The sequence below is a fragment of the Ceratotherium simum genome, chromosome 6 (genome assembly GCF_057802395.1).
Source record: "Ceratotherium simum simum isolate JZ-2026a chromosome 6, ASM5780239v1, whole genome shotgun sequence".
NCBI lineage: Eukaryota > Metazoa > Chordata > Mammalia > Perissodactyla > Rhinocerotidae > Ceratotherium > Ceratotherium simum.
Genome location: NC_141905.1, coordinates 17,369,162 through 17,394,745, shown reverse-complemented (window position 1 = coordinate 17,394,745; position 25,584 = coordinate 17,369,162). Strand labels below are relative to the sequence as shown.

At 43.8% G+C, this 25,584-nt stretch overlaps 1 protein-coding gene across 2 annotated transcripts in view; it reads left to right on the top strand.

Annotated features, from left to right (window-relative positions):
• SLC35F3 (solute carrier family 35 member F3) overlaps positions 1-24,460 on the top strand; it is a 414,606-nt gene extending 390,146 nt beyond the window's left edge. For both annotated transcript variants that reach the window (XM_087431936.1, XM_014788935.2), the window contains 5 exons: positions 9,317-9,536; positions 16,084-16,209; positions 18,295-18,487; positions 19,351-19,440; positions 22,987-24,460. In XM_087431936.1, coding sequence (XP_087288062.1) covers positions 9,317-9,536; positions 16,084-16,209; positions 18,295-18,487; positions 19,351-19,440; positions 22,987-23,222 — 865 coding nt within the window. In that variant the 3' untranslated portion in view covers positions 23,223-24,460. The remainder of the gene's footprint in view (positions 1-9,316; positions 9,537-16,083; positions 16,210-18,294; positions 18,488-19,350; positions 19,441-22,986) is intronic.
• Positions 24,461-25,584: the final 1,124 nt, after the last annotated feature.

The following is a 25,584-nucleotide window of genomic DNA, read 5'->3' as shown; positions in this document are numbered from 1 at the left end:
AGTAGATGAGATTGCTCAGTGACTGCGGGGTAAAAAGAGGAGGAACTAAAAGAAAACCCTGGGAAAATACCAAAGAAGTCTTGCAGAGGAAGCCTTGGAAGGGTGTGGAGAAGACAGAAGAAACCAAGGTGAGTGTGCTGAGTTGGAAGTCAAGAAGGGTGTTTCAAGGAGGAACAGTCAACAATGTCAGAGGCTTCCAAGAGTAAGATGAACACAGGAAAGTACCTATTGGATTTAGCAACTCCAAGGTCATTAGTTATCAGTCTAGTGGTTTGGGTGGGTGGTGGGAGCAGACACTGGATTAGAGTGAGTGAAGAGTGAGAGAGGCAGTCAAGGGGACATGAGTTCAGATGACTATTCTGAAAACGTTTGGCTCTGAAAGAGTGGAAGAGAGAGGTAAAGGGGCTGACGGATCTTGATGGTGTTTTGGAGAGTATTTTAAGGTTGGCAAGGTTTAGACATATTTAAATGGTGATGGAAAGGATCCAAAAGAGAGAGGGGATCATTGGGAGCGTTCCTTGAGGAGTGAGCACAGGCTACAGGGTTACTCCACCACTATCTGATTGAACTTGAGTGTGTCGTCTAATCTGTCTGGGCTACAACATCCTTATCTGTAACTTGTCGAGTTTTTCTATATCTGTGGTTTTCAAACTGCACTCCTCAAAGCTGTCTCAGCTCTCACATGTCAGCTGCAACCACAGTGACTTGACCTTTCTCTTATGTGTTTTTAAATAATTTTTATTTTTAGCAATTTAATACATGTGTTTACTTTGGAAAAGCAAAACAGTAGTAAAAGAATTACCATAAAAAACAGCAACTCCTGCTCCACACCTGCTCACTCTCAGCCACTCCCAATTCTTGTGGTATTTATGCCAATTTACCTAAATTAAATTCTTGTCTCCATGTTTCTTAAATGTAGACATCCATTGATTTCTGTCCCACCTTATTCCCACTTCCCCTGATTCTGTTCCCTCCAATATAATGCTATCCCAATTTTGCGTTAATAGCGTTTTCATTATTATATGCATGCAAATCTTGCTTACCGACTCGGTCAGGTTTTGTGAACAACTTATCATTTCTCCTGCCAGCAATCTTTGTCTCATTTACCTTGATTTCCGTTAATGATTGCTATTTTTTTTCCTAATGATTGCTATTTTTTTTCCTAAATGTTTCACCGTCTCAAAAACTTATCCATATTTTCTCTGTTCCTGCTTAATTACAAGACTTTCCTAGGGACTCCCCTCCTAGAACCTTCTGTGCCTCCCTGATCTGCCACAGAGCATCCTCTGGGACAAGCTTTCACTCTTGCCTCTGTTGGAGCCTTGCCTCCTGCTGCTGTGCCTTCCTCTTCCTTGCTTTATACTCTTGTGTTGGTGCAGCCTATCCTCCAGTGGCTTGGGAGACAATGTTTTCCAGTACTGCATAACTGAAAATATCTATGTTCTACCTTCACATTTGATTAGTGGTTCACTGGTTATAGAATTCTGGTTTGAAAAAAATTTCCTTAAAAAATGTTAAGGCCGTTATTGGATAGCTTCCATTTTTGTTGTTGAGATGTCTGGTGCTATTATGATTTCCTATCTCTTCAACCCAATTGGTTTTATTTCTTTTGAGAGCTTTTAATTCTTATCTTTATCCCTTTATGTGACAAATATGTGCCTTGTGGGTTTTTTTCTTCATTCATTTTGCTTGGTAGTTGGTAGGCCTTTTCGTTATGACGACTCATGCCCTACAGTTCTAAAAAAATTTCTTGAATTATTTCTTCTGTAATTCCCTCCACTTCATTTTTTCCATTTCCTCTTTCTGACATTTCTTTTAGTTCAATTTTGGGTGTTCTGGCTTGACCTTCTAATTTTATCTTTTCTTTCCTTCTCTCTTTCTCTTTCTCTCTCATGGGAGATTACCTTAACTTTAAATTCCCACTCTTCTATTAATTTTTTTAATTTGGATATCCTTTATTTAATTTCCAAGATTATTTCCTTTTTTATTGCCAATTGTTCTTGTTTCATGGGTACTATTTCTTCTGTTATCTCTCTAAGCATATTATCTCTCCCCTGACTCCAACTGCATAAATCCTACCTGTTCTTCATGGTTCAGCTCAAAATCCATATGTTTTTAAAAATTATTTTATTGAGGTCATATTGGTTTATAACATTGTGTAATTTCAGATGTACATTATTATATAACAGTTTCTATATAGACTGCCTCTTGCTTACCCTCAATAGTCTAGTTTTTATTGGTTACAATACATATGTGCCCCTATACCCCTTTGACCCTCCCCCAGACTCCCCTTCCCCTCTGGTAACCACTAATCTGTTCTCCTTATTCATGTGTTTGTTTATCTTCCACATACGAGTGAAATCACATGGTATTTGTCTTTCTCTGTCTGGCTTATTTCGCTTAACATAATACCCTCCAGGTCCATCCATGTTGTTGCAACTGGGACAGTTTTGTCTTTTTTTATGGCTGAGTAGTATTCCATTGTATATATAGACCACATCTTCTTTTTTTTTTTTTTTTTTGGTTTATTGTGGTAACATTGGTTTATAACATTGTATAAATTTCAGGTGTACATCATTATACTTCTATTTCTGCATGGATTACATCATGTTCTCATGTTCACCACCCAAATACTAATTACAATCCATCACCACACACATGTGCCCAATTATCCCTTTCACCCTCCTCCCTCCCCCCTTCCCCCTTCCCCTCTGGTAACCACCAATCCAAGGTCTGTCTCTCTGTGTTTGTTTGTTTTTTGTGTGTGTGTGTGTGAGGAAGATCGGCCCTGAGCTAACATCTGCCAATCCTCCTCTTTTTGCTGAGGAAGACTGGCCTTGGGCTAACATCCATGCCCATCTTCCTCCACTTTATATGGGATGCCGCCACAGCATGGCTTGCCAAGCGGTGCATTGGTGCACACCCAGGATCTGAACCGGCGAACCCCGGGCTGCTGCAGCAGAGCGCGCGCACTTAACCGCTTGCACCACTGGGCCGGCCCCTGTTTGTTGTTATTATCTACTACTTAATGAGTGAGATCATATGGTATTTGACCTTCTCCCTCTGACTTATTTCACTTTGCATAATACCCTCAGTGTCCACCCATGTTGTCACAAATGTCTGGATTTCATCATTTCTTATGGCTGAGTAGTATTCCATTGTGTATAAATACCACATCTTCTTTATCCATTCGTCCCTTGATGGGCACTTAGGTTGCTTCCATGTCTTGGCTATTAGACCACATCTTCTTTATCCATTCCTCAGTTGATGGGCACTTGCATTGCTTCCACATCTTGGCTATTGTGAATAATGCTGCAGTGAACATAGGGGTGCATAGATCTCTTTGTATTATTGATTTCATGTTCTCTGGATAAATACCCAGTAGTGGGATAGCTGGATCATTTCCATTTCTATTTTTAATTTTTTGAGAAATCTCCATACTGTTTTCCGTAGTGGCTGCACCACTTTGCATTCCCACCAGCAGTATATATGAGGGTTCCCTTTTCTCCACATCCTCTCCAACACTTGTTAGTTTTTGTCTTTGTAGTTATAACCATTCTGATGGGTGTAAGATGATATATCATTGTAGTTTTGCTTTGCATTTCCCTAGTAATTAGTGATGTTGAACATCTTTTCATGTGGCTGTTGGCCATCTGTATATAGTCTTTGGAAAAATGTGGGGTCATATCCTCTGCTCATTTTTTGATTGGGTGGTTTGTTTTTTTGTTTTTGAGTTGTATGAGTTCTTTATATATTTTGGAAATTAACCCCTTGTCAGATATGTGATTTGCAAATATTTTCTCCCAGTGGTGGGTTGTCTTTTCATTTTGTTGATGGTTTCCTTTGCCATAAAGAAGCTTTTTAGTCTGATGTAGTCCCATTTGTTTATTTTTTCTTTTGTTTCCGTTGCCTGAGTAGACACAGTATTCAAAAAAATACTGCTAAGACCAATGTCAAAGAGTTTACTGCCTATATTTTCATTTAGGAATTTTATGGTTTCCAGTCTTACATTCAAGTCTTTAATCCATTTTGAGTTAATTTTTGTGTATGGTGTAAGATAATGGTCTACTTTCATTCTTTTGCATGTGGCTGTCTAGTTTTCCCAACATCATTTATTAAAGAGACTTTCCTTTCTCCATTGTATATTCTTGGCTCCTTTGTTGAAAATTAGCTGTCCATAGATATGTGGGTTTATTTCTGGGCTTTCAGTTCTATTCCCTTGATCTGTGTGTCTGTTTTTGTGCCAGTATCAAGCTGTTTTGATTACTATAGCTTTGTAGTATATTTTGAAGTCAGGGATTGTGATGCCTCCAGCTTTGTTCTTTTTTCTCAGGATTGCTTTGGCTATTCAGAGTCTTTTGTTGTTCCATATAAATTTTAGGATTCTTTGTTCTATTTCCATGAAGAGTGTCACTGGGATTCTGATTGGGATTACACTGAATCTGTAGATTACTTTAGGCAATATGGACATTTTAACTAAGTTTATTCTTCCAATCCATGAGCATGGAATGTCTTTCCATTTCTTTATGTCTTCTTCGATTTCTTTCAATAATGTCTTATAGTTTTCAGTGTATAGATCTTTCACCTCCTTGGTTAAATTTATTCCTAGATATTTTATTGTTTTTGTTGCGATTGTAAATGGGATTGTATTCTTGACTTCTCTTTCTGCTAGTTCATAATTAGTGTATAGTAATGCAACTGATTTTTGCAAGTTGATTTTGTACCCTGCAACTTTGCTGTAGTTGTTGATTGTTTCTAATAGTTTTCTGTTAGATTCTTTAGGGTTTTCTATATATAGAATCATGTCAACCACAAACAGTGAGAGTTTTACTTCTTCTTTTCCAATTTGGATACCTTTTATTTCTTTTTCTTGCCTAATTCCTCTGGCCAAAACCTCCAGTACTGTTTTGCTAAGAGTGGTGAGAGTGGGCACCTTTGTCTTGTTTCTGTTCTCAGAGGGATGGCTTTCATTTTTTCAGCATTGCATATGATGTTGGCTGTGGGTTTGTCATATATGGCCTTAATTATGTTGAGGTGCTTTCCTTCTATACCCATTTTATTGAGAGTTTTTATCATAAATGGATGTTGGATCTTATCAAATGCTTTCTCTGCATCTATTGAGATGATCATGTGATTTTTATTCCTCATTTTGTTTTGTGGTGTATCACATTGACTTATTTGTGGATGTTGAACCATCTCTGCATCCCTAGTATAAATCCCACTTGATCGTGGTATATGATCTTTTTAAACTATTACTGTATTTGATTTGTTAATATTTTGTTGAGGATTTTTGCATCTATGTTCATCAGCAATATTGGCGTGTAATTTTCCTTCTTTGTGTTGTCCTTTTCTGGTTTGGGGATCAGGGTAATGTTGGCCTCATAGAATGAATTAAGAAGTGTCCTATTTTCAATTTTTCAGAACAGTTTGAGAAGGATAGGTATTAAATCTTTGAATGTTTGAATGTTTGGTAGAATTCTCCAGAGAAACCATCTGGTCCTGGACTTTTGTTTTTTGGGAGGTTTTTGATTACTGTTTTAACCTCTTTACTTGTGATTGGTCTATTCAGATTCTCTATTTCTTCTTGATTCAGTTTTGGGAGGTTGTATGAGTCTAAGAATTTATCCATTTCTTCTAGGTTATCTAATTTGTTGGCATATAGTTTTTCATACTATTCTATTATATTCTTTGTATTTCTGTAGTATCCATTGTAATTTCTCCTCTTTCATTTTTAATTTTATTTATTTGAGCCTTCTCTCTTTTTTTCTTAGTGATTCTGGCTAAGGGTTTGTCCGTTTTGTTTATCTTCTCAAAGAACCAGTTCTTAGTTTCATTCATCCTTTCTATTATTGTTTTAGTCTCTATTTCATTTATTTCTGCTCTAACTTTTATTATTTCCCTCCTTCTGCCGACTTTGGGCTTTGTTTGTTCTTCTTTTTCTAGTTCTATTAGGTGTAGTTTAAGATTACTTATTTGAGATTTTTCTTGTTTGTTGATGTAGGCCTGTATTGCTATAAATTTCCCTCTTAGTACCACTTTTGCCTGCATCCTATAAGAGTTGGTATGTTGTGTTTTCATTTTCATTCATCTCCAGGTATTTTTTGATTCAAAATCCATATCTTTTATGAGACCTTCTCCAATCAGTCCAACTCTCTCCACTAGACACAAATTCTATAGCATTATTATATTCCACACCACCTAATATGTGATTATTTATATTTAAACTTGCATTGCTTCCTATTGAGGAATCAGTCTTATCTTCCCAGTTGTACCATAATCTTCTCAAGAACAGGGACTGTTTGCTTGTTCTGTATCAGCCATTGTACCTTGTCTAGAATTGTGATTATAACAAGTGATAAGCAATTGTTTGTTGATTTGAATCAAATGACAAGCCATCCACCAAGCCAGGCTATCACAGTTGGGGTTCTTTAAAGAGTATCAAGAACATAGGTATTTGTCAAATAGTATGAGTGCAGAATTTATATATTTTTACAATTTTTCCTGTCTCTCACAGTATTTCATTCACACCTAATTCAATAGCAATATTTTAGTGACTTGCTTTTATTGAATCTTCTTTGAAGCTCTCACCTTAGATTTCATAGGGAAAACACAAATTTCTTTTCTCACTCATATTTCATTGGTTTAGGAAATATTTAATTGAATTATCCAATTGAAATAACCAAGAACAATTGACACAAGCAGGATTAGAAACAAACACATCTAAATCTCGGTCAACACATGACTCAATTGGTAGGAAGCAAAGAGCTTGGGCGTGCTGGAGAGTAACCTGCCAGCCTTGGGCCTTTAGCCTGCCAGGAAATGAAGGGCATTAAACTGTCTTATCAGTTAAGTAAAACCAGTCAAGAGAGGATCTACTGTACTCTATTTTTTGTATGTAAGAAGAAGTCTCTGGCAGAAATGGACTTGTGCTTCTCGTCTCTCTTGGGTCCCCTTGCAATCAAGGGTGTATATGGACAAGCCAGCCAACAAGGATTGGTGCACAGTCTTTGGTCTTAAAACAGCACAATCACTGGCCTGGGGGGTGGGGGCAATCATCTTGGTCTCATCGGAACCAAGATCTACCCACCTGAGCTGTAATCCCATGGCCATGAGTCTTCAAATGGCCAGCAAAGCTCTACTGGGCCCAGTAATCTTGCTTTTTCCATCTCCAGGATGGATCCGTACCTCCCTCCCCACTTCCAGTCAGCAACTTGGACCATCAATATGCAGCCATGTCTGTACCCCACCCATTCCCCATGATTTCTACAACCATCACACTTTGGAAGAATCAAACATAGACTCTCAGAGAGGATGTAAGGTGTCCCATTGACTTTGGATGGCCCCTGCCACAACCTGAATCATCTTTTATAATAGTGAGTCAGGGAAACTTGGAAATCCTACTTGCATTGTGTTCCCTTGCAATGGTGACCTCTAAATATAGCTAAAATAGGTTGACATTAATGGCAGGAAAGAATACTTGTATTTCCTGTTGATCATAATCAAGAGACTGGTATCACTTTATAGCCCATAATCACAAACATGAAGCAAGCCGTCCCTGGTCACTGTCCCTGGGGGAAAGAAGACAGTTCTGTGAATAGGGGCTTGAGAAAACCCCATAGAAAATGCGGCTGACCTATTGTATAAAAAGTACACATCGGGCCGGCCCCGTGACTTAGCGGTTAAGTGCGCGCGCTCCACTGCTGGCGGCCCGAGTTCGGATCCCGGGTGCGCACCGACGCACCGCTTCTCCGGCCATGCTGAGGCCGCGTCCCACATACAGCAACTAGAAGGATGTGCAGCTATGACATACAACAATCTACTGGGGCTTTGGGGGGAAAAATAAATAAATAAAATTTAAAAATAAAAAAAAATAAAAATTACATGTCAAACATAAATATCAACCTATCAGACAAGAATTTCGTCTATATAAAGCCAAAATGGGATCAATTCAGTTGAATTGATTTGATGGTAAATTTAGTGATTGGAATGTGTTACCTGGTACTCCATTGTTTAGAAGCAACATAGGACTGAGTTCAGTGAAAGGTGATGAGTTTTCTGTTTCTTCTATGGATATCCTATAGTTGAGCAACAAACAAAGGCAAATTTCATTTTAGACTGATGGTAAGAACAAACAAAATTAAATTAAAAGTCACACCAAATCCCCATTGTCTCTTATTTTTAGTTTTCCTCCTTTACTGCTGCATTTTAATATTAAGTGGCACAGGCCACAGCTATTCCCCCACCCTGGTGTATTTGGATTATTCTGGTTGTATCTTTTCTTTCGCTGACTCCTGTCCTCCCTTACTGACTGATACCTCGGCCGCGCTGGGCCGTGTCTGTGAGCCTGGACAGTGACAGCTGTAGGAGCAGTGCGTCCTTGCTCGTCAGTCTCCCTGCCTGGCTCGTCAGGCCCGGAGGAGCAATGATCTTCGCTCCGCGACAATGTGGGCAGCAGGCAGCTGTCTGTAGACCAGGCCTCTCTCAGGGCTCTCTCCATGCTCTCTATCCAGCAGCCTCCTCTACTATCTTCTGCGTATGGAAGGTTGGCTTTATTTTTCTTTAGCGTTTTTTCAAATATTAATGGTCCTTCCCCCTACAATCTAGAATGGCATTGAAAAACTTTCTTCTACAGGTGTTCCTTCATCTCACTCTCTCTTAAAATGCTGAACTCTTGGATCTGCTCACTCCTCCTGTGCTAGTCTCTTAGACGGGTGGAGACATGAACTTCCTCATGTTATTCCTTTGGTGGAATAACAAGCTCTAAAAATGGCCTCAAGGAGAAAATGTATAGATAGTTAACACTATTTGTATCATAGCCAAAATGTATTAGATGTACCCAAGAAATGACTTCCCCTGCCTGATCACAAAGACAATTTCAGTCTGGGGCAAATTTTTAAAAATATGCTTCAATGTTCTCTTCAAGTATCCACCACCCCTCTCAAAAGAAAAAAAAAAATCTGGTGACTTCCTTCTCTTACTAAGCAAGCGACAGAATCCCTCAGTCCATCAACGTGGAATTGGGCCTTCTTCAGATCAGATAATCCCAACATTACCTTCTGTCTAGAACCATCAATTCTAAACCTAACATGAACAGAAGGAATAATCCATGACATCAGATCATTGTACGACATTTTCTTCTATAGACTAGAGCAATCGATGGAAGAGCTTTAATAGAAAGATGTTTATAAAAAATAATAATAAATAAAAAGACTACACCTCTTCCTATATTTGCTAAAAACAAATGCTGGGTATAAGAAAAAAATGGTCTGTCTCAACCCAAGACTATAATAACACTGCCTCTCTTTCCTTGTTTTAGGGAATGCTGTCGATTTTTTGGAGACAATGGCTTGACTTTGAAGGTGTTTTTTACCAAGGCAGCACCCTTTGGTGTTCTTTGGACACTCACAAACTACCTATACTTACATGCAATAAAGAAAATAAACACTACGGATGTCTCCGTGTTGTTCTGCTGCAACAAAGCTTTTGTGTTCTTGCTCTCATGGATCGTTCTCAGGGACAGGTTCATGGGAGTGAGGGTAAGTTCCTTATTATCTGTCTTCCTCCCTCACTCAGTCATGCCAACCAAAACCTGCCCATTGGCTTGCTTAGCTCCATGTGCTGGACCATAAGCATAAGCTGCTGACCACTTTCTTTCTGATCTGCAGCAGAAAAGGAGCCCGGCAGAGGGCCCCGTTCTTGGTGTGCCTTGCAAACCTTCTTGCTTGCAAACCATACTAGACAAGCATTCATTAAAGCACCTTTCACTTCAAGCATTTCAACAAGCATTCCCTAAAGTGTGTGCCAGTTGGGGACCCCACCTGGGATGGGTGATGTGCTCCCCTCTCTGCGTGCTCATCCCCCTCTCTCATGGGCAGCAGTGCCCTGCAGCCTGGAGCTCTCTGCTAACACTGCCACTCTCTGCTTAGAATGTATCTGAAAGCCAAAGGATCTTTGCGTATCCACACAGATGTGCGGTCTCAGTAGGCCCTTTGTCTGGACCATGTGTACAAGCCAAAGTGGGCCAGGCACACACTGACCCCAAACTGTGGAGGGACCGTTCTACTTCCTCCCCACCCTAGACAAAGGGGGAGTGAAATTATACCCCTTGAATTACCTCTTGTTGTTACCACCGAGACTTAGTAAATTCCATTAAAATCTAGTCAAATTTAGCTAGTCAAATGTTGTAACAGTTGTGTGAAATATGATAAATGCACTATCAAATCAGCTGAAATATAGAGGGACTTGCCCTGAATAAAAGGAAGATTTAGCGTGGACAGAATCCTGGTGGCTTCCGCTTGTCTCCCTCTGGTGGCCAGCAGCTGCTACGGCCCCATCATTACCTAGCCACAAACAAGGACGAAAAGAGGATTTGGCCATGCAGCTAGTTCTCTCGTGGCCAGAGTGCATCTCTTCCTCCTTCCTGCGCCCTCAGACCATGTAGGCCGGCCACGAAGCTGAGAGTTCTTTTGACGAGCAGCCCCATGAGAGCAGCCATGCTGGCACCCAGCAAGGGCCGACTCCGGGCCCTCTACTGTGTCCTTCACTCACCATCCTGGGAACAATGACATCACCCTAATGGTGGATTCACACCCACCTAGTTACTCAGACAGCAGTGGGGACATGAGTCAGCTGCTGAGTCGTATTTTTAGCTTGCAGTAGGGGGAGAATTTGTTTTGAGGCTTAGTGTTAATTTTGGAATAAAAACTCATTCCCTGTGCTACCACCCAGAACAGCTTTCAGCAAATAAGTGATCTAATACTTCTCCACAAGAAATGCAGGTACTTCCAGCAGTAATCTGTCTAGCTGGACGCTGAAGACTCGGATGTCCTGGGGCCCAATGCCACCCACGCGTGTCCTTCATGACCTTATCTTGATGCAAAGAGCCAAGAGAATTCATGGAACTTTTTGGCATGATTCTGATGTCCACAGCAAATTCCAAATGAGACCCTCTTACTGGGAAGAGAAGCTTCAGGGTTAATTCTGCATCTGAGCAGAAAAAAACGGGAAGTTTTAGAGGTTAAGAGAAGGAGATATGAAAATACTTGAAAGCTTCCTAGACTCATAGAGAACAATCTGGAACATCCAGATCTTTCCTTTATTGCTGTACATGGATAACATCCCTAAACTGATACCGTCTAACCAGCCTGGCCGCTTGATCCATCTGGTCTGTGCTGACCACTGTAGATGGAACGAAGTTTTGTGTTGAAGCCTTCGGCTCTAGGCCAGCACCAAAACACAGGTCCAAGGAGCCAGTGGTGGTGATGGAATTTTATAACCTTTAAAGCACTGTGCAGTGTGGGTCTCTCTGATAATCACTACTCCTCTTAGAAGTATGCGACATGTCATCTAAGAGCTTCCCACTCTAAGTCGTGGTAGACTTCCCTCTTCTTGTCTTCAAGGGTTCAGAGAGCTAGCAAATCTGTGAGAGACCCGCAGCTGGCCAGAGTGACTGCAAGTTTCCCCTTGATAGAGAGATGGAGATCTAAGCCCAAGATAATAGCTACCTGGTGCATGGGTTCTCTTAGACTTCTCTCAGACTGTTAGTTAGCTAGTACCTTCCACTGGGTAATTTCCAAAAATTGAAGGGAGCTGACACTATTCCCCATCCTGGAGAGCCGAGCCTACAGTAAGCTTGAGAGTCACACAGACATAAAGACCAGGGTGGAGCCCCAGCATTATGTTTGGGGACAGCTTGCACAGAGGACTTGTGTTATTAAGACAATTACTCAAATCACAAGTGCTGTGGTTCCTGAAAACATCAACAGGTCCAGGTCATGCGCACAAAACAGAAGGAAGCAAATGTATCTTCTAAGGCTGGGGACATCCGGCCACTTATGGCATCAGAGGCGACTGTTGAAAGGAGCCCAAGTTGGCCCCTGTGTCACCCTCTGACTCTGTGCTTAGGTATGCCTTTCATCTGTTTCCTGGCTCTCCAGACTCAGGGTTTCTAACAGAACAGGGGTGCTCCAGTCTAGGGTGTGGATTTTGGTTCCCTCTTAGAAGCTGTTGAACCTTGAGCAAGTTACTTAATGTCTCTGAGCCTTACTTACCTCATTTTAAAATACAATATCCGTGCTCATCTTATGAAACAGTTGTAAGAATTAAATAAGGTGATGCGTGCCTGGCACATAAAACTCAATAAATGTCTTTCACAACGTTGTTGTTGTTATTCCTTTTCAATTAGAGGGGTTTGATGGATCAGCCCAGTTCTTTTGTCAACAGTGTCAGAAGCTGACAAACCTTTAAGGAGGCAGCTTTGTGTAGCAAAAGCAGCAGTAGAATGAGAGCAAGTAGAACTCGGGGGGCACAAAGTACGGCCCCTCCTAAAGCCGAAGCCCACCCGGCTGTGGTCAGAAAGGCCATCCCCAGCCCACAGCTCAGGGGAAATGGAAGACAGGATTCGCTGATGGTTCACCGGCTGTTCATAACTGCCCACTACAGTTAGGGCTTTCAAACCAGGAGGGACTGACGAGGAGCAAGAAGGCAAAGCTAAGAGATCAGCCAGGCGGGCCCTCGAACCCCAGCAGCACATCCCTGGGGATCCTGCACCTTTTCTCAGACCAGCTCCTGTCGCAATCAGATTCCAGCTGATGTTTTCAGTAATTACAATGCTTTCAGTGTTTCACAGGGACCTTCCCTGCACAGAACTCCGACTTCTGATCCTGACTCTGTCTGTTAGGGAGGCTGTCCCCTGCCCCCTGAGCACAGCATGAGGAACTCACAGCCCACATCCCTCTCCAGCCCCGAAATAAGAGGGATGAATGAGAGGATCTCTAAATTCCCTGCAGACTTTTTCTTTGAGTGGATGAGAGCAGTCCAGGAGTTGGGAGAAAAAGAGCTGGGGGAAATATATTTAAAAATTAGTCTGTTCTTTCCCTTTTTGAAAATTGCCCAAACTGTACAAATCTAAAATGCATCACAGATGGGGCTCTGTCTGGCGGAGGACGCGCAGCCTGTCCCACTCTCAGCCGGAGTAGGGAGCGGCGCTGGGCTAAGAGGGGAGCGGACTTCGTGAGTGCTGCACCGCCCTCCTCGTTCTTCCTTCACGCTCAAGTCTTCGCAATCCTTCCCTCTCGGCCACACCGGAGAGGGAGCAGTGTGGCCATGGGGGATACAGTGCACGTCACTGAGTTGCTGGGGCTCTGAGTCTGGAGCCCCAGGGCCAGACAGGTTACAGCGTGATCACCACACTCGGTGAGGCCACCACTAAGAGATTAAATGGCAACGTGCTGGCCACCGTGTCTCCCACACCTGCGTTTCTTCCTCTTCTCCAGCTCATTTTTCCCCAGCCGAAGTAGAGATGGTGCCTCTCACCCCTTTGAGTCTCAAGGCCGCTGTTACCCATCAGTCTGGATCCCAAAGTGCTTGTTTTAGGATAGTTCAGTGGGATACACGAGGGGAGAGGGGCAACAGGGAAGTGTGAGAAGGGAGAGGCATGGGGAAATAGGGACATTCACTTGTTTTTGCTTCGTCTCAGACTCAGTATTACCCCCAGGGACGCCCAGATCTGGGAGGTGAGGTGCATGTGAAAACACGGGACAAGCCTGACCGGCCTTCCTGGAGAGTTCATCTTAGTGCAGGAAACAGCAGGGAAATAGTTCAAGTGTAAACCAAGAAACCCAGATGTTATGGAATAAAATGTGAAATAGGCACTTATTTTTAAAGATAGAACTGGAACCTCCAAAGGAATTCCAGGCTTGAGGAAGGACCCTCAGGCTGTGTGCCGCAAACCCGTAGGGTATGTTCCAACTCTGCTCTGCTTCAGGGGTATTGAGAGTGGGGTAGAGCCGCCAGCTTCCCCTCCAGCACCTTGGTCGGGCCCCCGGCTTAGGGCTGGGGGTCCCAGGAGGGCTGCTGATGCCCAGAGAGTGGGTGCCCCATAGCTGGGTTGGCCAGTCCTGTGACTTGGGGTTGGGACCCCCGAGATGAGAAAATCCAGAGGCATGAATAAAGGGATCACTGTCTCCCCGGGCCACCTGTCATAATGAACTCTTGGGGCCTGAGCTCCTCAAATGCTGGCCGGAAGGCCAGTGACCACCCACACTGTCTATTTCTTATCCCTCCAGCCCCTTCCTTCAACTCCTCTGCACAGCACAGCTCAGGCAGAAGCTTTTAGCTGTTTATTATTTAATCAATAGAGAAGAGAGAGGAAGAGGCTGGAAATCTGCCTTGGGGGTGGTCAGGAAAAAATAACCCCTTGTTCTCCTTCATTTCCTCAAACTTCAGCCCTAAGTTTTAAAAGACTGAAGTACCTTTAGAGATACACCAAATCATGTGAAATTTAGCTATCTTCTTCCCTCCCTTCTTTTCCTAAATATTTTTCCCTCTGTTGACCTCTGATGCCCAGCCAGGCTGAACTGTCCCAAGCAGCATCTTTGCATGATGTGTGTCCCCTGGAGCAGAAACCACCCCTTTCCCTGCCTGCTTTTTCACTTGCTCCTTTCTCATTCTCTTGGGGGCGTGCGCTTATTGTCTTGCTATCTCTGTTTCTTTCTCTTAATGAACAGTTGTACGCAGTACACGTGCATTTGAATATGAAATATCTGCACAATGTGATGCAGAATGATGCCACCAGTAAAAGTGAATTATGAAACCAGAAAGAACAAGTAGATAACTAGGGCCTGGCTCTTCTCTAGGAAACAATAATCACCTGCTCTCTCAGGGAGCTCTGTGTTATGGGCATATCATTAGATGAAAATATTGCATGAGGAATACCCCAGAAGAAGTCTATAACTCAGACAAACTGTGAGACTCAACCACAGCACCTTTCACTAACCTAAAAATTTTATGTTTAAACCATGAAGGAAACCTCAGTTCAAATCTCAGAGTATAGCTGGCAGTGCCTTCTTATGTGAATCATACTTTCCTATTTATATATATAAACACTTACTTGCAATCAGACAGACCTGGAATTGGTGTCCCTGCTCTGCCACACCAGCTCTGTGACTTTGGGCAAGTTAGTTAACCTCTCTGAGCCTAAATTTTTATGTCTATAAAATGAAATGGATGATAATATTTACATATTTTGAGGATTAAATGAGAAAATTACACAGAATACACTTATCCATGACCACTCAGTAAATGTTAGCAGTTTGATATTGTTATAGATAGCTGAGGTCAATTTTGAATGATCTGTAAGAGGGATAAAACTCTCAGAAAATCCAGTTGTTGAAACTTGTATTGCACACATTTGTTCTGCCCTCCCCGTGTTCTACGTACATCACCCCCTTGCCACCTCCCACCCAGCGACATTTATGTAGCTCCATGACCACCTCAGATTAGAACTTGTACTTCCTCTCTGTGCTAATGCGTTTCTCCTCTGGGAAATATTATCCCTGGGAGTTGATCTCCTGTGGACTCCAACGATTTCACTTGCACAGCAGGAATGTGCACATCTACCTGGAGCTTCCGTTCAACCTGAGAAGTCTGTATCTGGACAGGAACAGGATACAGGGGCCCGGGGGAGAGGGTCCTGCAGCAGCTAAGAAAAGGAACTGCACCTCTAGGGTTAGGACACTGTTTGTAGCCCTGATTGGCAGGTGATGCACACTCTGTCGGAAGACCCTAGTGCTGGAGTGTGAAATGAGGCCAAGATTGTGGTCCTCACTGTGCCCTCTCTGTTGAGAGATGAAATACATAACAGCAAGATTACAGGAGGTGCTTTCAGAAGGTTGGGAAGGAACTAAGAGGTAATTTCCAGGGAGGAACCAATAGGTAACGTCCAGGTATTGTCATGGCCAAATTACCTGTTGTTGGGATTACAACCACCTCCTCTCAACTTTCCAAGAGTGACGGTGACTGGCCACCATGTGATGCTAAGCCATTGTGCCTCTCCTTGCTGCCAACTGTTTCAGGTTCTTCGGTCATGCCAAGCTTCGCTAAGTGTCCCTTTCTGAGCAGGAACAAAAATTTAGACAGGGGAGCAGGCTTTTCTTGTTGTTCTCCAAAGAAGGACTGAAAAGGAGAGACCACTCTCCCCCCACGTTATTGAACTCCCATGAACATTTCTACCTCGTTGGCACTTAAGTGGCCCATCCAAATCCCCACCACTACCCTGACCACCGTTTTCTTCCTTCCATCCAGATTGTGGCTGCCATCCTTGCCATCGCTGGGATCGTGATGATGACCTACGCAGATGGCTTCCACAGCCACTCTGTCATTGGCATAGCACTGGTGGTGGGCTCTGCATCCATGTCTGCCCTCTACAAGGTAAGCACACAGAGAGCAAGCTCTCTGAGCTTTCCTCAGAGACGACAGCAGGTCTCAGCATGGCTGGCCCATTACTTCAGCCTTTGATGGTACCCGTGCTTTGAGATGAGCAGTTGTTTTCAATGTGTACTAGGCAAACTGAGACTTGCAGTGCTGAGGCATGCAACTGCTCTTGGCTTTGGCTCTCTAGCCCTTTCCGTCAATGGCCATACATTTGCAGCATTTGGGATAAAATGGGTGGAACAATGGATCACAGTCAGATTAGTGACTCCATTGTTGGGCAAAGATGGGAGAAGGATTGGGGGCCCTAACTGGCTGGCTCAGTGTGTGCTCAGACAATTTCCCACCAGATGGGGCATGAAGATTTGAATATCTGGAGCAGCTTTGTCATTTAAATCTTTTGTAATCTGGTTTTTGCAGCCACCAGTACTCACTATGAATCCATATGCATTTTAAGCATTGCCCACAGGCTGAAGAAATGAAAGCACAACTACTCTAATGTGGGAATTATAAAATATTTTTGACAAAACGTTGGGAACCATTGAAAAGCATGTCCCAACTTCAGGTCTAGATGAAACAGTTTTTATCCCCACACTCGGGTCCCTAGCTATCTGCTCCCCTGCTCAATCCTGCCTCCTGGCTGCTCTCTCCTCTAGCATCCCCTTTCTTCCTCTCTCCTTCTCTTTAGATCCATAGTGGAGAATGCAAACATTTTCTGGTCTCCAAGTTGGGAAACTGACCTGGAGGATTCAATAAGAAATGAGATTTTAGCTTTAAGACTTGTTGGCCCTTTGTGGATCCAGACAGTAGGATAGAGAAAATTAAGAACTGTAGAAAATTATAAGAAAAGGCATTTTTTTCCAGCTCTGTAACACATTTTATGGTTTTGGAAAGTGAAATAACTGTACCTTCTTATCCTTCGTCAGCTCCCTGCCCTCGCTGCCCACAGAGAGAGACACAATGTCATCGTCCTTCTCTGGAACACATCTCACCAAGAGGATGTGATAGTCTAGCACCATTCTGAGACTTCAAAGCCACTATCCAAATGCAGAAAATATTAAAAGGGCACACTCTGCTATACTCAATTAGCTGTGTGCTAATGGGAAGCAGAGAGCAAATAGAAACTCAATCTACAATGAACACAGATATTCTGATTTGGACTTCCATTTCCATCTCCTCCAGTGCCTGATCTTTATCCCTTTACCCGGAGGGCCTGGTAGATGGAAGGCTGAAAACATTTATTTCCTTTTACATGCTTTTGGCACGTATGCCCAGAAATACCTCAAAGAGTTGTGAAATGGCTGAAAAAGGAAGATGCAGGAAAGTAGGAGGGACAACAATGCAGAGACTCAAATTGGACCACCAGTTCCAGAACTGTCGATAGTTCACTAACATAGGGGTTGGCCTGGGATCTTCTGCCTCTGTGAGTTCAGCTTCCCGGCCACCCCAATCACATTTGTCCTCGCCTTCTGCCTTTCACATACCTGAAATATGTACAAATAAGACCAGGTGCAAGAAATCAAAGTTGGGTGCATTCCACTCAAACCCATGCCATTTCTGGAATGGGGGTGGTGGGATGAGCTATGAGTGTTATAATCCCTCAACCTTCAATTTATAGAAAATGTCTTTGCAGCCAAAGCCCTTCCTCTTGGGGGCAGTGGTTTTGAAAATGTGGTGTGCAAGGTCAGAGATTAATTTTAGGGGTCCCTGAGGGGAATGTGGAATCATGGCAGATATTTCTAATTTATGTGGCTTCCTCATCTTCAGACTCCCTGAAGCTGGGATATGGTGTCATGAACACAGCACAGACAAATCAAGTCTAGTGTGAAAACCCATGATTCCTGAAGATACTCTGTGTAGCCAGAGCGTAACTCTCCATCGTAGTGTTACTGAGATTTGGATATGTGTATAAGTGAGCACAGTCAAATCCCACCACCCTCCACTGAAGGCCTCGTAAGGTAGAACTTACCTGTCACACAGTTATCAGGCCTGTGGTCCAGCCCCAACCTTACCGAATGCACTTGCTCCGCTTGTGGCAAGTTGGAGTCCAAGCCTTCACCCCTCCTCCTCTGCTCTCTCCGGCAGGTTCTGTTCAAGCTCCTCCTGGGCAGTGCTAAGTTTGGAGAAGCCGCCTTATTTTTGTCCATTTTGGGTGTGTTTAACATCCTCTTCATCACCTGTATTCCTGTCATCCTCTACTTTACCAAAGTGGAATACTGGAGCTCTTTCAATGACATTCCATGGGGAAACCTTTGTGGATTTTCAGTCCTCTTATTGAGTAAGTGGCGATCACCCTGTCAGAATCCTCATAAAGCAGTGATTGAGGAGCAGGATCCATGCAGCTCGAGGGGAGTCTTTGGAAACCCATGCCCCCCAAAGAGAAAAACAGTCTATTGTTATCCTTAAGTTCTCAGTGCTTTTCAAGATCGTTAACGTGTTTCTCAAAGTAAAGCCTTTGTGATGAGGGCGTTGGATTCTAATTCCAGGACCATGGTCGCTGCAGTAGTAGCCATGGTCATTGTTGCTCTGAATAGTGAGCTGGTAGCCCAGTGTCTTGTGTGTTAGCTACTAATAACAGTATATTCCTTATAGGGCTAGTAGGGAGTTGGTAAATTAATATATGCCGAGTTCTTAGAATATTACCTGGTAAATGTCAATGTTCAGTAAATATTCAATTATCATTATTATTATTGTCATCATCACCATTACTTGTTATAAGGCTGGTCCTAAGCAGAGAAGCAACCAAGGAGGTGCCTCACTCAGTTTCCATCTAAAAATGCAGCTCCTATTCATAGTCATCCCAGAATCATTGCCAGCGACAGAGAAAAGCTGAGTTAGTAGGATGAGAAGGGGGCCCCAGTCATCTGCTCTAGGGCCTTCTCACTGGTTACCTTTTCCGAATTTCTCTTCCCTCCTTCAAAGCTCAGGGAAGAGAGGAGAGCTGAGTAATCAGGATGTCTGTCCCTACTACCCAAGTCCCAGAGCCCTTGCAGGAGCCCTGAGTTCACTGAGTCGGAGCAGAGGACACGGTTACTCTTGTGCCTCCAGCCCCATCAGAGAAGCCAGGGTCTGAGAGACCACGGAGGACATAACGTTCAGGCCCGTCATGAATAACACCCATGTGTTTATTCTTTATTTCAGCATTCAATATTGTATTAAATTTTGGAATTGCTGTTACATATCCCACTCTGATGTCTCTTGGAATCGTCCTCAGTGTACCTGTGAATGCAGGTAAAACTATACGGCTTCCTATATGGCTTCCTATATCTGCTTGTAAATACATGCACACATACAAACATGCAGACACACTCACAAACACACATGCACACACACACGCACACATACTCACATATATTCTTGCTGTGCGTGGTATAGAATGCATGTTTAACCTTCTATTTAGAAAGAAAGCACTCAGGTAAAATGTGCTTTCTAAAAAAGGTTTGTTATATATGCAATATTTTCTCCATAACGGGTCAGTTTTCACTTACCACACCAAAATACACAAGTCTACAGCCATCTCAGTTCTAACTGGTCTGGGGATCAGAGATGACTATCATTAATATTATTAACAAATGTAGAAAAATATGTAACAGGAAAAACATTTAATTTTTGTAAGTGACTTTCTGGGGGAGAAAATTTGCTCAGGGTCTGACAGGTATGACGTAGAGACGTGTTGACAGACTGAAGAAGCACGAACATTATCCTTCACCCCCAGAGGAGAGGGAGCCTTCTGCCCACTTCCTCAGGACCTGGCCTGTCTGCCACTGGGGCCTTGCCGATTCGCTCGGTTGGAAGCTCTTCCAAAAGCTTGTCGTCACCTGTCCCTCACCTCCTTCCTTTTCCTGGCTCATTCTGGTATGAATCTTGTATTTTCTTCCCAGAATTCGCCTGCCTCCCACCTGACCCCCCTGCATAACCTGTCCTCAGCCAGGCGAGGGTTTGTGAGCACTTCTCTCCAGAGCACCCACCCCCGGCCCTGGCACAGCTCCCTCGGAAGCCATCCTCCAAGCCCTCCCACTTCCGGCCCATTAGAGGACTAGCCTCCCCGGGAATGGCAGTCTCTTACCCTGTACAGTATGGTGTGAACACACCTGGAAGCACAGGCAGAGCAGCACTCAGTTTCCTAAGCCCTTTCCCATGATTTGGTTTCTCACCCCTCCCATCCCATGGGTTCTGTATGTGGCTCACCCTGGCCCCGGACTCTTCTAGAAGGGCCTCAGGGCAGCAGTGTGAAAAGAGGCCTGGCCGGGGCATCAGCGGATTGTGCTTCGGTCCGCCTGGAGGACGGTGGTCCCAGCTCGTCACCTCTCTAGGCCTTAGCTTGTCTCCCTTAACAGTAAGGTTGCGCGCACCCTCATTACCTGGGTTGATATGAGAACCAAATGAAATAATCTATGAGATGGTGCTTCAAACTGTAGAAAGCCCCCGAGCTCCTGGAGAGCTAGTAAAAGTGGTCCAGCCTGTCAGTCTCCAGACCCCACAGGATTCTGAAAAATAACTTACTCCTACATCTTATTGCGTCTTTATAGTCACACAGTGTTCTTATTGTGAGAAGACATATTCCAGGCAGCTCTTCTATAGAAGCTTCTATATAAGCTTACTTTATCACCTAGCCAGGTGTTTGAGAGATTAATCAGAATCATCTCTTATTACTTACCTGCAACATAAGAGGTTTAGTGCTGTGTTAAAGGAATGAATCCCATTCAGTTCTCGAGTGGAGGAGAGAAGCAGAGGAGTCTGTTATTACGTGACGTGTAGAGCGGAGTCACTGCTCGGCTTTCAGACTCCCCCTGACGTCTGTCTCTAGGGCAGCTCCTGGTGACTCCTAATTGACTATCCCCATCTGTTGAATTATCAGAATGTTTTGCCAATATTACAAATTCAAGTATTTCTGAGTGGATACAAGAGGCACTTTAATTCCACAAGAGGGCTACTAACAAAGTTTTTTTCAGGTTTAGCTTTTAGCCCTCTCCCTCCTTCTCTGCCCACCCTCTAGACGGGTGAGAGTTGGGGACGGGGAGGCAGGAGGGAGGCAGGAGGAAGTGGAGGAGTAGGAGGGGAGCGTGACAGAGCCAGCCTCAATCTGGGCCGCTGGACAGCCCCCACACGTGGAGAGCTGGCGGACAGCTGTCCAGCAAGTCAGTTTCCTAAAGCGGCATACTCTCAAGTCAGCAAACCGTCTCACAAAGTGATGTAAAAGAAAAACAGTCTGGTTCTCTCTTGTGTAGAAGGCAGGCTCCAAATTTGCTGTGTCTGGTTTAGTTAAGAAAAGAGAGAGAGAAAGCAAAAAACAAAAAAGGAGAAAAGAAAACCTTAACATCCACAACGCTTTTGATCTTTTGGCTCACAAGAGAATGATAGTCTGGATTCCATGTAAACACAACCTTTGGGACTGTTCCCCATCCCAGCACATCCATGGTATTTTCCCAGCTTTTGGATAAAGCTCGTGTTTGGACTTAGTGCACTGAAGCAGCCCAGTGAAGTTGGTGAGGCTCCTCTCTGGGACTGGTTTGGGCCTGGAGCACCACGCATGTGCGGTTACGTTGCCAACATCACTGCTGAGTGCACGGCTAGGCGAGCACGTAGAGCGAACACTTGTCATTGCCTGCGTGCTTTCATGCCCAGCCCAGGCATGATCTCCAGAGGCGAGAAACCTCCTGGTACAGGGTGGTTTATTTATGAATGTACAAGTATCACTCACAAAAATGGGTATAGTAAACTCTTCATCGTAGACTTGTAACGTCAGATTTCTGAGCCAGGGTCTCATGCATGAGCAGATGTGCTCACTTGTGGTTCTGCATAAAGCGGGGAACCATCCATAGTGTTGGGGGAGAGGGGCACAGTTGAGGGGCAAAGAGGAGGCTGCATGTTTGCTACTGTTTTTATTTTTTTATTGTAGCAAAATAATAGAAATGATTGCAGTGGGCTTGATTGGCTGATGTCTGCTTGCCCAAAAGTTTTCCCCCAAGCAAGAGGTGCCTGTCCAATGACGCGCTCTGCTCTGGCTCTGTGCCTCTTTTACATTATTTGGTTCAGAAAATCAGGTTGAATTAGGTCTGTGTGTATTAAGGATCAGTTAGGGTTGTCAACTGACATGAATCCTGCTTCTCATTTTGTTCCCTCGCCTGATGTGAGTCAGGAATGAGCCATGTGCCCCGTGGGTCTTTAATAAATGTTAATAGTTGGTGATGACACAAGTGGGGTTGGAGCCTCACACTAATGATGCCCTGGGGCGGAACCAGAATTTATACTTATCATCTTCAAAGAACCGGTTCAAGTTTGGTCTTCAAAATATACATATGTGTGCACGTCTTGTGAAATAGTGCTTTTAAATTATAAAAGTAAGGTATGTCATTGTAGAAAATGTGAAAAGTACCAGAAATATAAAGACAGCAATAATGCTTTCATCATCCTGCCACCCAGAGGTGGCCTTGATCTAATTTGGGTGTATATATCTCTCCCCAACTGCCCCTCATGTTTTCTTTTGTCTCTCACACAAGTCAGTGTCTGAACTAAGGTGCCAGGTCAGTTTGGGGAAGTGAAATACAAGTGCGAGGCCTCTTCCCAGAGAGGTTTTATAAAGTGAAGGGTGATTTGCTAAAAGCCTGGAACAAAACCAAAGGGAGGAGGAGTCTGTGGTCAGAGAAGACATCTCCCCTTCCCTGCCCTGCAGAAAGGGACCTTGGAGGCCCCGCCCCTCTGCCAAGGACTCGAATCTTTGCCCTGAGCCCTGGGCCTGGTTGCCTCTGAGTAACCTGAGTTCTTTGTCTCCTGCAGTGGTTGATCACTACACTAGTAAGATAGTCTTCAACGGGGTCCGGGTCATCGCCATCATCATCATCGGCCTGGGCTTCCTCCTTCTGCTCTTGCCCGAGGAGTGGGATGTCTGGTTGATTAAGCTGCTCACCCGCCTCAAAGTGAGGAAGAAGGAGGAGACGGCTGAGGGTGGTGCGGACCTGGGCTCCGGAGCTCAGAACAAGAATAGGAGAGCCCGCCCTTCCTTTGCCCGCTGATATCTGCTCTCCAGAACTCTGTGGTGAATGCTCGTGTTAATGATTTGGAGGTCTATTCCTGACAGGGGGAACCTCAGTTTGGTAAGGTGTACATACCTGTACAGTTTTGGTAATCTGCGGTAAGTTATATGGTATTTATTGGCATGTCCAATTTGCTTGCACTTTTTTCAACATCAGACCTTTCACTTAAGGGTACCAATTCAATATGAAAGAGAAAAGAAGAACCTCTCAGCTCTTTTTACATGAATGTAAAGCAAGTGAAAATTATGCTTGCATAGATTGTTTTGAATGACAGACGTTCTTGACAAGGTGGGGCAAATGTTTTGAATCTTAGCAACCGAAAATTACATTGCACACTGTGATTATTTTTCAGCTGTGGTAGGTCATATTTTGTTTTATACCAGAGCTGTACTCTTAATTTTAAGGGATTTCAATGAACCAAAAGATAACTGTAAGTTAATTTGGATGGATGGAATGTGAAGAGATGGAGCAGAAAAGGATAATGGACATCAAAAACCATCGACGAGGGCTAATCTGAGGATGGCAATTAGAGGAGGACAGGCCTGAGGCGGGTAACAGAAAGGGAGATAAGTCCGAGCCTAGCTGGCTTGCTCTCACGTGTCTGTGTAAGATCATGCAAGAGAAATTACAGTGCCTTCTACAGAATTTTCGTCTATACCTATGTGAAGCGAGGTGACATTATACGTCACTGGCGCCGTCTTATAATTTAGATGTAGAAATCTTTAGAAACAAATAAAATTATATATATATGTGTGTGTGTACAAAAATGACAAAGCTGACGACCAGTGTAATGGCACATGGTTTGCGGTGTGCAGTGCTTGTATCAGGTAGACTACACAGGAGGTGGTGAATTGCTGGTTGCTTTTACTTCATGACCAAGACCGAAAAAATATTTACTGAATCTGTAAACCTTTTTATGAAACTTTTAAGCACCAGGCTGTTTACTTACACAATTTAGGTCTGCCAGAAAATTCTATCTGTGATAGATCTGTAAAGAGGGACAAGGGGATTAGAGTTTACTATTTTTGAAGTTTACATTGTTACATACGAAATGGAAACCTTATTTTGAAATGTTGTCATAACCCAATGGTGCGCTCTGTAAGCATAGAGTCTTTCGTTTCATAGAGGAAAGGGCATTCGTGACCTGAACTTTTTAGCAAATTATTATTCTCTGTTTCCATTACCTGTTTGGCCAGATTAATAAACTATTTAAAAAAAGAAGCATTTAGTGCTGTCTTGGTGGCCACTTTGTTGCTTTCCCACTACACGAGATACATTCTTCCTGCCTTATACTTTTCTCTCAGCAAACCCCACCTTCCTGCACCTTCAAGGCACATAAACCCCCCCAATTGCCTTATCAGGGAAGAAAATTCTTATTGTGAAGACATATTTGACTTTCACAAAAGTGAAATGCAGAACACTCAGCCAGGCCTCATAGAAAATAAGTCTGTGGCAGCATTTCCCTCCTCTCCTCCTCTCTCTTGTCCTCTCTCTCCTCTAGGTGCCTGCCCTCCGCTCAGCTCTGGGTGTTGCTTCTGTCTCCCTTTCCTTTACAGGCTGGTTCCACAGCTCAGCTGACACTGGTCTCTCGTAGTTGCCCCACAGTGGCAGCCTTGTCCCATCAACACGGCCTTCCAACTGAGCTCCCACACCTAACTTCTGCCTTGGGTGGCCTAACCTAATTCTAGCTCTACAGAGAATTTGATTTACCCAGTAAATCAGTAATGTGTATACTGTTGTTCCAGGCAGCTGCGACCAGGGACTATGAGGTCCAATGTCTCTCATTCTACGGCTGCAAAGGGCCGAGTTCTCTAAGAGGGGGTGTGAGCAGAAAGGAGATGACAGGCCTCTTTAGGACACCTCATCCCACCACCACCACTTGCTAGAGCATCTACACACCACACACCACTTTCTGCATGGGGTCAGAACCTAGCTGTGCAGGCAGAGAGCTCCCTGCCCAATGTTCCGGTGTGTGCTGTGAGCAGGGAATCCCCTCAGCCCCTGTAGTCGAGTCTGGGCCAGCAGGGGTCTGGGCCAGTCACCTCCATGACTCTTTCTGGGCTCCCAACCCCTCCAGTTGCCCCAGGGAGTCAAACAAATATTTCCTTTGTAAGCCATAACATGAAAAAATTGGGAAACCCTACACTGGAGCAGATTTACCTTATTCTCCCCTTGGGCATAAAAGCCTGTAAAGACCCAAAAGAATTGAAAGCAGGGACTCAAAGAGACACTGTATACCTCTGATCATAGAGCTTCATTCACAAGAGCCAAGAGGTGGAAGCAACCCAAGTGTCTGTCAACAGATGAATGGAAGACCAAATGTAGTACATGCATACAATGG